Source organism: Aquarana catesbeiana, linkage group LG01, assembly GCF_042186555.1.
Source record: "Aquarana catesbeiana isolate 2022-GZ linkage group LG01, ASM4218655v1, whole genome shotgun sequence".
Taxonomy (NCBI): Eukaryota; Metazoa; Chordata; class Amphibia; order Anura; family Ranidae; genus Aquarana; species Aquarana catesbeiana.
In genome coordinates, this window is record NC_133324.1 from 480,179,483 (window position 1) to 480,192,208 (window position 12,726).

Genomic DNA, 12,726 nt, shown 5'->3' on the forward strand with positions numbered 1-12,726 from the left:
TAGAGCCAGGGATTCCCTGCACCATAAGAATGATCATAGCGGCTGTTCATCATAGTGGCTGTCCCCTCAGGTCACCCTCCGTTGCTTCTACCGACTCACCCATGCGATTGGTGAGCCGGAGAAGGGATCCACTGGTGCCGGATGCTGACGATAGAGATTTCCAGCGGGCCAGATGGTCCCCATGGTCGTTCGGAGGTGAGGCGCGATGTTATGACGTCACGCCCAGCCTCGGCAGTTGAAAAAATGCCTCCGCCTCTGCTGGGAAGCTGAGATCTTTTTTTTTATTTTAGGCTTCCCAGCCTAGAGGTGAGATCTGGGGACTTATTGACCCCAGATATCACTGTAAAGAGGACCTGTCATGCCATATTCCTATTACAAAGATGTTTATATTCCTTGAAATAGGAATAAAAGTGATTTAAAAAATGTAAAAAGAAAGCATCAAACTAGAAAAATGTAAGTAAAGTTAACATAAAAAAAAATTTGTGCCCTGTCACCGCTCACAGAAGCGAACGCATACGTAAGTCGTGCCCTCGTATAAAAAAGGTTGTTAAAATCACACGTGAGGTATCGCCGCGAATGTTAGAGCGAGAGCAATAATTCTAGCACTCGCCCTCATCTGTAACTCAAAACATGTAACCTGTAAAAATTTTTAAAGCGTCACCTTTTCAAGTACTCAAGTTTGGCGCCTTTCCACGAGCGTGTACAGTTTTGAAGCGTGACATGTTAGGTATCAATTTAATCAGCATAATAGCTTTCACATTATTCAAAAAAATTGGGCTAACTTTACTGTTTTTTTTTTTTTTTTTAATGCATGAAACAGTTTTTTTTTGTCAAAAAAAAAGCGTTTGAAAAATTGTTGCACAAATACCGTGCAAGATAAAAAGCTGCAACGACCCCCATTTAATTCTCTAGGGTCTCTGCTAAAAAAAAAAAAAAAAAAAAAACAATGTTTGGGGGTTCTGTGTAATTTCCTAGCAAAAAAATATGATGTTTTGTGGGAGAGAAATGTCAGAATTGGCCTGGGTAGCAAGTGGTTAAGGGGGCAAATCCTTCCAGGGCTGAAGTGGTTAAAGTGGTTCTAAAGTGTGAAATTTTTTTACCTTCAATATGCAGCTCCCCCCATACCCCCTATTACTTATATGTTTAACTAGATGGACTTGGGTCTTTTTTTCCAACCTAATTATGCAACTGTATGTAAATGTAACTTGCCTGAGCCCGATCCAGCAATGTGCATGAGAGTGGCTGGTCTCCTGAGTCTCTGGCTCCTGATTGGCCAATGGCTCCTGCTGCTGTCAATCACAGCTCACAGCCAATGAGGAGGGAGCGGAGGCCCGTTCTATGTCATGGACACAGAGCGCGGCTCGGGAGAGGGCATGCACGAGTGCCCCCATAGCAAGCAGCTTACAATCTGAGAAGAGGAGGGGCGATGAGCGCCGGTGGGGACCCAAGAAGAGGAGGATTGTGGCCGCTCTGTGCAAAACCACTGCACAGAGCAGGTAAGTATAACATGTTTGTTATTTTTAAAGAATAAAAAAATACCTTTAAACCACTTGCCGACCGGCCCATAGTAACAATACGTCATTTGTTCGACGTTAAATACTGGAGTTATGGCAGCAGCTAGCTGCCATAACCCCGGTATTATTTTTTTTTTTCTACTATGGCCAATTCTCTTTCAGATAAAAGTGGTCCTGCGGGTGGATTCACTCTGGGATCACTTTTAGAGTCAGTGGGAGGTGTGCCACATTACATTCCTTGTAATAGGAATAAAAGTGATGAAAACAGCATAAAAATAAAAAAAATAAACTATTTAAAGAGCCCAATCCCTCTGTACTCGCATGCATGAAAGTCACACAAGCATATGTAAACAGTGTTCAAACCACACATGTGAGGAATCGCTGCAAACAGAGCAAGAGCCATTATTCTAGAGCAAGACCTCCTCTGTAACTTTAAACAGGTAACCTGTAAAATAAGTGTTGCCTATGGAGATTTTTAAGTACTGTAGTTTGTCGCCATTCCACGAGCGTATGCAATTTTATGTTAAGTATCTACTTACTCAGCGTAAAATCATCTTTCACATTATATAAAAAAATTAGGGTAAATATTGTGGGTTTTTTTTTTTTAACTGACTCATCAAAGTGTATTTTTTCCAAAAATATTGTGTTTGAAAGACCGCTGCGCAAATACTGTGTGACATGAAATATTGCAACAATCACCATTTTATTCTCTCGGGTCTCTGCTTAAAAAAAAAATATATATATATAATTTTTGGGGGGTCTAAGTAATTTTCTAGCAAAAAATACTGATTTAAACAAGAAGTTCCAGAAAAGGCCTGGTCAACAAGTGGTTAATATCACTTTAAATACTTGTGCATCCTCCTCAGGGATTGTCAGAGATTTATTAAGATACAGGTATAGGTCAACATACAGAACTTCTGGAAATAGCGTGTGCATGTAAAATGCTTTTGTGGTCTTAGGGCCTTTCAGGTACTCTAGACTAGTACCAGCACTAGTAACAGCTCCAGGCTGCACTTCCATCTTTAAGGTGGCATGCACCATGCCAATAAGAGCCTCAGAGATGACTTCATCCTGCTAGGATATTTGAGACTCTTTCTCAGATAGCCTCTGCAACTGAAGGTTCAGAGCCTGCAGGGTTCAATATTGAGTTGGCCCACCCTTTGCAGCTATAACAGCTTCAACTCTTCTGGCAAGGCTGTCCACAAGGTTTATAAGTGTGTCTATGGGAATGTTTTACCATTCTTCCACAAGCACATTTGTGAGGTCAGGCACTGATGTGAACAAAAAGTCCTGGCTCGCAGTCTCCGCTCAAATTCCCAAAGGTGTTCTATCAGGTTGAGGTCAGGACTGCAGTCCAGTCAAGTTCCTGCACCCCAAACTCGCTCATCCATGTCTTTATGGACATGGTTTGTGCACTGGTGTGCAGTCATGTTTGAACAGGAAGAGGCCATCCCCAAACTGTTCCCTCAAAGTTAGGAGCATGAAAATTGTCCAAAAATGTCTTGGTATGCTGACGCCTTAAGAGCTCAGTTCACGAGAAATAAGAGGCCAAGCCCCTGAAAAACAACCCCACACCATAATCCCCCCTCCACCAAATGATTTAAACCAGTGCACAAAGCAATGTCCATAAAGACATTGATGAGCAAGTTTGGGGTGGAGGAACTTGACTGGCCTGCACAGAGTCCTGACTTCAACCTGATAGAACACCTTTGGGATGAATTAGAGCAGAGACTGCGAGCCAGGCCTTCTCATCCACATCAGTGCCTGACCTTACAAATGCGCTTCTAGAACAGTCAAACATTCCCATAGACACACTCCTAAACCTTACGGTCAGCCTTCCCAGAAGAGTTAAAGCTGTTATAGCTGCAAAGGGTGCCATTAAAGTTCATGTACGTGTAAAGGCAGGCGCCCCAATACTTTTTGTAATATAGTGTATCTTCTGCTGTCAGAACCAGCAATTACCACTGCAGTTTGGCCCATAAAATCCTAGCGGAAGAGGGGCCACACCTGACAGAGCCAAGACTCTTAGGAAAGGACTCAAGCTGGGGACAACGTTCCAGGCTGCTTTTGTCAGGTCCTTGAGAGGGAACACTGCAGGCCGCCCTGAGTTGGATTGACCCAATGAAGCAGAAACGTTCCTTTCACGTTTGTGATCCAACATGTTGCACCACAAGGCAAAACAACTTTAGCTGAGTATATTTGGCAAAGATCTTGGGAACTTACAAACTGACTGCTGAGAACAGGAGAGGTTTAAATAGCCAGAAGAGGCCAGGTCGCAGTAGGTGACAGCAAGGACTAACCAAGTTAAAATTAAGTATCTCTTGCAAATACGAGCAATGGCAGGACAATGCTATCTTACACCGAAGGGAGGAACAGAGAGTGCAGTATGCACCACATGTCACCTAGTGACACAGAGCTCAATCACTCAGCTTTTTAACCCTTTCTGTGGAGACCAATAGGAAAAAAGAAACTAACAATGGTGCCCAATGGTTCTAATATATAGTAGGTCCCAGCACCAATCAGGAATATCAGGGGAAAATTGAAGTCGTATACGTTGTCAGCTGATAGCTCTCTCTTGGGCTTTAACAGTGCCAAAATAACTACATCTGATCATTACTGATGCCTCAAGCCAGCTTTTAAGACACTTGTAACTCAGGAGTGCTATGTACATCCAAAAAGAACATCACCAAAAGTACAGAGGGCATATATAGCATGTACTTTTCCTACCCTGCTGCAGCTCAGTTTCCTGCTTTTTACTGAAAATGCCATGGTGTCAAAATGACAGCCAGGCTTTGCCCTGGAAATATAGCAGCCAGTTACAGTTACTGATCAGTGCAAATAAACACTGTTCAGAATTGGGATTCAGAGATACAATGTAACATTCCTGCTTTATTCATTTGCAGATCAGTAGAATGAGCTTCAATGTGCATTTCCGTTAAAGCATCCTTACGACTGGAAAAAAATATGTATTTTCTTTCTTTTAAATACAATTTGTTCCTATTTAACCTCTTATTACCCCTAATTTAACCCAAATCAGTCCTAAATAACTTCCCCTCCCCCACTGCTATTATATTTTTGCTATTCTTTTCCAGGTTATTTTAAAACATTATTTCCACCTTATAAAAAAAAGGGTTTTTATGGCATTGCCTTGGTAAACGTGCAAGGTTTGGAGGAATTTGATTATAAATAGCTTTGTAATGCTTTGAATGAGTGATGTAATTTTAGTGTCATTTTTTTACTTTTTTGTACACCTAGAGTGCATATAAAATAAAATAACTTTGGCTACATAACAGCACTAAAAGAAAGTCTGGTTTGTCCTTAAATAAATAAATCCATGTAATACTTTATTGTCCACATAGTGACAGCACTAGGTGGGCTGTATTCTATGTTGCCACACATCTCTCCTTTTGTGATGGTCACACAATTAATTGCGTGTGTGCCCCCCAGCACTGTGATCGACAACTCCAGGTCACAGAGTGATTAACAGGAGCCAGTAGGATGGGCTTCTAATCACGTGATCACTGTGACAGCCAATTTAAAAAAGATGTGGCTTAATTGCTCTCTCTGAAGGCAAAATGTGTACTATTGTTTTTGGGCCCTACTACAGGTACAAACAAATAATGCACACATATTTAGTATCTCCATGCATGAGCAGGAGACTATTTTGGATTGTTTTTGGGTGGTGGGTATAGCACTGAAATGAAATATGCATCTAAATATTATTATTTTTGGTCAGGTTTTTCTTTGAAAACGAAAAAAAAAAAACATTGATTACCAAATGCATGCCCGATTTGTCCCCCCCCGAAAAAAAAGGTATAATTTACCTGCCTTAAGAAGGTAAGTGAGGAGAAAGTTATTGCTGAATAGGCAGGCCCATAGCAGAAATGAAATAATTGCACTGATCCACAAAGGGTATACCAGGTGCAAGAACTAAACTGGTTAAGCTACTCACTAAACACCAGGCCAGGCCACTTACCAGAAAATGTAGGTAATTTGCCATTGATCCTTCAGTATGCCGAGAACAAATATTTCCCCTGACTGAAGGCCGGTTCACACCACAAAAATGTACTCCAGATCCGTTCCGGGTGAGTTTCTACATGCACGTTTTTGGCGCATTCTGGTGCATTTATGATGCATTTCTGGATGCATACTAGATGCTTTTTTTCATTGTACTGAGGTCCGGTGCATTTTTGATGCGTTCCAGCGCATTTTTGATGCGCTTTACTGCATTCCAGTACAGTCTAGTACAGGAAAAATACAGCATGTTCTACTTGTTTTTTCTGCAACTAGAAAGCCCTGAAACTGACTGCACTGGGGTGAACTATATGACATGCGTTTTTGATGCAGAAAAAAAACACACTGGACCGCATGCGGTGTGAAATGGCCCTGAGTGTTATTGATATAGTAAAAGGGAAATCTGAAAAACCTGGATTATCTCTAGGGGCAAGTTCACACTGCATGCAGTTCAGTGCATTTTTTTTCTGTAAAAAACACATGGAAAGTAGGTTATATGGTTTCCAATGGCATAGTGCAGTCAGTTCCAGGGCTTTCCAGTTCCAGAAAAAAAAAGAACATGCTGCATTTTTCCTGCACTGGAAAGCAGTAAAACATATCAAAAACGCACCGGAATGCACAAGTGGAAGGCATCAAAGACGCACCGGACCCGAGTACAGTGAAAAAACTCCGAAAAAAAAAAAGCATCTGGAATGCATCCAGAAACGCATCAAAAACGCACTGGAACGTGCAAAAAACACGTTAACGTGCATACAGAAACGCATCAGGAATGGATCTGGAGTGCATTTTTGTGGTGTGAACCAGCCCTATATGCGTACAATCATCATAACCATCGTTCCCACCTGATCTAGAAGTTTAACATGTTTTATTTTTGTCTGAAGGCCTGCATTAATATCGAAGGTCCTCTCAGAAGGTGATAGTTTGTCTGTTTACAGTAGAGTCAAATAAAAAACTAAAGCGGCCCGTAGACGATTCAGTTTTTTTTTGTTCAACCAGCGGTTGACCCGATTCCTCCATCCACACATTTGACGTTGATGGGGGAATCCTCCCTACTGTGTTTATATATACTGACAGCGGGAAGACTCAATAGCAGGGGCGTTGCTAGGGGGTGGCTATTGGGGCTATAGCCCTAATCTGGGGCCCATAGCCCCGAGTCTCTTGCCGCAGGGTCCCTGCCTAACCAGTTGGTCGTGGCTGCTGCAGCGAGCTGGCTGCATGAGAGAGGCGGAGGAGAGGAGAGAAGCGAGTGGGGGGGGGCAAGCAGAGATGACATCATTCTCCGCCCGCTCCACAGCAGCGCTCTTCACAGCCGGGCCTCTTCAATTTGGGAGTGAGGTGCGTCGAGCAGCAGAGAGATGACATCATCTCTCACTGTCCGCCACACATCAGCGCTCTTCTGCCCTCACAGCACTGTGGAGTGCAGGTCACGTGCTTCCTGTCATCGGTGGAGCTTCACTTTGCAGCCAGACCCCCTTGCTTCAATGTTAGAGGTGTGGCGGGGAGCAGCAAGATGACATCATCTCTCACTGCCCGCCCCGCATCACCGCTCTCACTAAATGGACCAGTGCTGCCAGCCTGCCACCAATGCAGCGTCAATGCACATTTGGTGGCACTGGCTGGCATGGGAAGTGACAATCCACTTCAGTTGGCAAGTGACAACCCACACCTGGTGGCCGGTGACGTTGCAAGTGTCAATCTGAAAATGGTGGTAGGAGAGGTAGCAATCTGCAAATGGTGCCAGGAGATGTGGCAAGTGACAATCTGCAAATGGTGCCAGGAGATGTGGCAAGTGGCAATCTGCAAATGGTGGCAGGTGACGTAGCAAGTGACAATCTGCAAATGGTGGAAGGAGACGTGGAAAGTGACAATCTGCAAATGGTGGCAGGAGACGTGGCAATTTGCAAATGGTGGCAGGTGACGTGGCAAGTGACAATCCACATCTGGTGGCAGGCGACATGGCAAGTGACAATCCACATCTGGTGGCAGGTGACCGTGGCAAGTAACACACTGCATCTGGTGGCAGGAGATGTGGCAACTGACACGCCCAGGGCTCCCACTGATTCTGCATTATGGTGAGTTGAACCACTTCATTATATATTGGAATTTAATAATAGAAATAATGCACTTCAATCACCCTGACGCCATATCAACCATGATGCCCCGATGATTGAAGTGCCAACACCAGCCATCGCCCGCAAAAAATTGCTTAGCACCGGTCCCCCCCCCCACACGTGGGCATGCAAAAAGGTTGGTGACCGCTGCTATGGGCTCTAGCCCCAGATCTTTTGCAGACCTAGCAGCGCCCCTGCTCAATAGATTAGTATATCGACTTCTATTCAACCACAGTGGCCATACATGGATCGAAAATCAATTGAATTACAATCCATGTATGGCCAGCTTAAAGGAGTGTTTTGCAAAAGATAACAATACTGTGAGAAAGAAAAACTAGAGACAGATATAAGGAGTGTATATTTGGACTTGTGGTTGTCAATTGTTAATCGCTTGCTGACCAGTCGCCGTCATACTGTGGCAGATCGGCTCTTCTGCGCAAACTGCCGTAGGTGTATGTTGGTCTTTGCACAGGAGAAAGCAGATGCGCCGCGATATCTGCCGGCGACCCGCGATCGTGGTGTACAGAGACAGACCGGGGAAACCCGGTAAACAAGGCGATTCCCCGTTCTGCCAGATGTCAGAGATATTCTGTTCCCAGTTATTGGGAACAGCGGTCTCTGTCATGTTCCTGGTAGCCCATACCACCTACAGTTAGAACTCACCCAGGAAACACACCTAACCCCTTGATCGCCCCCTAGTGTTAACCCCTTCCTTGCCAGTGTCATTTTTATATTGATCAGTGCGTTTTTATACTTTTTGGTCCCCAAAAAGTGTCATTTGGGGTCAGATTTGTCCACCGCATTGTCACAGTTCCGCTAAAAAACACAGATCGCCGCCATTTCCAGTAAAAACAATAAAAAAAAAATGAAAGTCCCTAAAACTATCCAATAGTTTGTAGACGTGATAACTTTTGCGCAAACGAATATACGCCTATTGCGATTTTTTTTTTTTTACCAAAACAATGTAGAAGAATATATAAGAATATATTGGCCTAAACTGATGAATACATTTGTTTTTTTTATAATTTTTTAGGATATGCATTATAGCAGAAAGTAAAAAAAAAAATTTTTTTCTTTTCAAAATTGTCGGTCTTTTGTTGTTTATAGCGCAGAAAATAAAAACCCGCAGAGGTGATCAAATAGCACCAAAAGAATGTTCTATTTGTGGGGGAAAAAAATTGTCAATTTTGTTCGGGTACAGCGTCGCACGACCGTGCAATTGCCAGTTAAAGCGATGCAGTGCCGTATCGCAAGAAATAGCCTGGTCTTTAAGGGGGCAAATCCTTCCGGGGCTTGAGTGGTTCATATTCATATACTCATATTGCATTTACTATTTAAATCTAGCACAAATTGCCAAAGATATAATTGTACCACTTTTTTACTCTATTATGTTGGATCATATGGTTTATGTATACATTTGCATTTTATTTTGCTGTATCATACTGCACAAAGGAAGATAATTTGATTGAGGTAATATTGGCTTAACTTCAACTTTGTACATCTTTTGTACTACCAGGAGTTTCTATGGAGGAATATTGATTTAATTTTTCAGTGTATAACATGTAAGTATACAGTGGGGGAAAAAGGTATTTTATGCCCTGCTGATTTTGTACGTTTGCCCACTGACAAAGAAATGCTCAGTCTATAATTTTAATGGTAGGTTTATTTTAACAGTGAGAGACAGAACAACAACAAAAATATCCAAATAGACGCATTTGAAAAAAGTTCTAAATGGATTTGCTTTTTAATGAGTGAAATAAGTATTTGACCCCCATCGCAAAACAGGGGTTAGTACTTGGTGGCAAAACTCTTGTTGGCAATCACAGAGGTCAGACATTTCTTGTAGTTGGCCACCAGGTTTGCACACATCTTAGGAGGGATTTTGTCCCACTCCTCTTTGCAGATCCTCTCCAAATCATTACGTTTTCGAGGCTGGCGTTTGGTAACTTGAGCCTTCAGCTCCAACCACATATTTTCTATGGGATTAAGGTCTGGTGACTGGCTAGGCCACTCCAGGACCTTAATGGGCTTCTTCTTGAGCCATTCCTTTGTTGCCTTGGCCGTGTGTTTTGGGTCATTGTCATGCTGGAATACCCATCCATGACCCAATTTCAATGCCCTGGCTAAGGGAAGGAGGTTCTCATCCAAGATTTGACGGTACATGGCCCCGTCCAGCGTCCCTTTGATGCGGTGAGGTTGTCCTATCCCCTTAGCAGAAAAACACCCCCAAAGCATGTTACCACCTCCACGTTTGACGTGGGGATGGTGTTCTTGGGGTCATAGGCAGCATTCCTCCTCCTCCAAACACGACGAGTTGAGTTGATGCCAAAGAGCTCTATTTTGGTCTCATCTGACCACAACACTTTCACCCAGTTCTCCTATGAATCATTCAGATGTTCATTAGAAAACTTCAGACAGGCCTGTACATGTGCTTTCTTGAGCAGGGGGACCTTGTGGGCACTGCAGGATTTCAGTCCTTTACAGCGTAGTGTGCTACCAATTGTTTTCTTGGTGACTATGGTCCCAGGTCCCTTGAGATTATTGACAAGATTTTCTCGTATAGTTCTGGGCTGATTCCTCACTGTTCTCATGATCACTGAAACTTAACGAGGTGAGATCTTGCAAGGAGATCCAGACCGAGGGAGATTTACAGTTATTTTGTGTTTCTTCCATTTGTGAATAATCGCACCAACTGTTGTCACCCTCTCACCAAGCTGTTTGGCGATGGCCCTGAAGCCCATTCCAGCCTTGTGTAGGTCTACAATCTTGTCCCTGACATCCTTGGACAGCTCTTTGGTCTTGGCCATGGTGGAGAGATTGGAATCTGATTGATTGCTTCTGTGGACAGGTTTCTTCTATACAGGTAACTAGCTGAGATTAGGAGCACTCCCTTTAAGAGAGTGCTCCTAATCTCAGCTCGTTACCTGTATAGCAGACACCTGGGAGACATAAATGTTGCTGATTGATAGGGGATCAAATACTTATTTTACTCATTAAAATGCAAATCAATTTATAATTTTTTTTAAATGCGTTTTTCTGGATATTTTTGTTATTTGGTCTCTCACTGTTAAAATAAACCTACCATTAAAATGATAGACTGATCATTTTTTTGTCAGTGGGCAAACTTATAAAATCAGCAGGGAATCAAATACTTTTTTCCCTCACTTGTTTATTTTGTTGCTTATGTTATATAACAGGGTGCCTAGGAACCTTTTTTTTTTAAGGAGGAATATATATTTTTTGTTATATATTAAAATACCATGAGATAGACTATGTATCCATTAGAAAGAAAATAGGATATCCACCTATTCTAGTATATGTCCATTAAAAAAAAGAGCATAGTGGCAGCTCAGAGTCCTTAACTGGCTTAAATGAGACAATGAATGGAATGAAAATGGAATGATTTAAAGTTCAACACACCAGTACAACCAACCAGAATTCATCTTTCACCATCAAACTCCAATAAGATGTTTTTTTTTTTATTTTGAGGTCTTGCAAAAATACAGGTATCACTTAATTTTCTGGTCACAACTGAATGGTTTTTGACATGGTAATTACTTTTTTCTGTGTGTGAAAAAGAACTGTTCATCTGAATAACAACTATAATTACAAGTGGGACTGGAAGGTGTCATTGTTTCTTTAAATTTGCTTTTTTGGCATACACATTTATGTATTATAAATTAGTATTTATTTGCAGTACTCTGCATCTAGTCATATTTGTTGGATTTCTTTTTCCTTTGTTTAATTGTAAGTAAATTATCAGTGTCGCTTTTTCCTTTCTTGCTTCTGGATTCTTTCTTGCTTTCTTGCTTCTTGCGTTTCATTGACTGCCCATCGAAATCTTTTTTGTCCTTCCCATATTTGAACAACAAATGTTCACATTTATTCTTGTTGCGTTTTCTTGCAGCCTTACTGGGGTTCTCCTCAGGCTTCCCTCTAGGAAAGTCATCTGCTTCTTGCTTGACAAGTTTTTTTTTTTTCTTTCTACTTTTATTCATAGCTTGCAAATGCCAGTTCACTTTGTTCTTTTCACGTTTGGATTCCTTTCTCAGCTTTTTTCTCTTTTTTTTCAAATGCCGTGCGCTCTCGCTCTCATCTTTCTTGGGTTCAATAATCTGTAATGGCAGGAGTCCACATTCCTGAAGCTCTAGGTAAAGATAAAAAAAAAACTGCATTTAGTGCAATGAGGGAATATACTTACAAGAAATATTTAACTTGTGTTTGTTCACAACTAATCAAGACCGAAAACATTTTTTGGGGAGTTATGAAATTCAGCGGTATGTCAAATCTTAGAGCACAGTATAGAGCACAGGAATTAATTTTTAGACCATGGTTTATAAGCAGATATCCCTAGCAGATCCCAAAAAATACAGGGGTGGGTGCAGGAGCCTGAAAAAGGTGTGGTTTCAACCGCAGAAGCAAGAGGACAAAAGCAGTGTTTGGGCATGTAATCAGAGAATTGACTCAGGAGTCTGAGAAAAAAAAGGTCTCCAAGGCACCTAGGACGTAAAGGCTCAGGGCTTAATAGGCTCAGGGGTCTAGTGATAGGTCCAGCAATATAAAAACTACACTGAACGGTGGCGAAATAAGGAGTAAAATCCATTACACTGTGGCTAATATTAGAAAATTGATCATTAGAAAGATATAGTGGTAGGTCTATAGTAGACTAGATAGGAGCCACACTGTTGTAGTAGACTTAGTGACTAGTGAACAGGAGATCAGCCAGGAGGTTGGTAACTGCAGCAATTAGAATAGATGCTTTTAGGAGCTTGATGTAACATGCATTGTTAAGAGAATAAGGGTCCAGGATTTGAAAAGTCCTTGTAATTTTCCATACAAGGGAAGAAGATAACTACCCCTTATGATTTTGCAAAAAAATGTAGCGTGTAGCAGAGAAAGACTACAGAGTGAGGACAGGAAGAGAGTCTTTGCGTACCCCTTTAGAAGAAAAAGGAGTGAAAGAAAAAAGACCAGGGTCTCACTGTCTAATGTGGAGCAATTAATAATAGATGTTTCCACCCCCCCTTTTGTAGAGTGGCAGGGCAGCAGTAAATGATGTCTCCCTGAGGAGATGAACAAGTCATATC

The 12,726-nt window shown here is 42.0% G+C and overlaps 1 protein-coding gene across 1 annotated transcript in view; it reads right to left on the minus strand.

Annotated features, from left to right (window-relative positions):
- Positions 1-11,094: 11,094 nt before the first annotated feature.
- Positions 11,095-12,726, minus strand: part of ZCCHC7 (zinc finger CCHC-type containing 7) — a 298,818-nt gene continuing 297,186 nt past the window's right edge. The window contains exon 9 of the mRNA XM_073591705.1: positions 11,095-11,786. Coding sequence (XP_073447806.1) covers positions 11,347-11,786 — 440 coding nt within the window. The 3' untranslated portion in view covers positions 11,095-11,346. The remainder of the gene's footprint in view (positions 11,787-12,726) is intronic.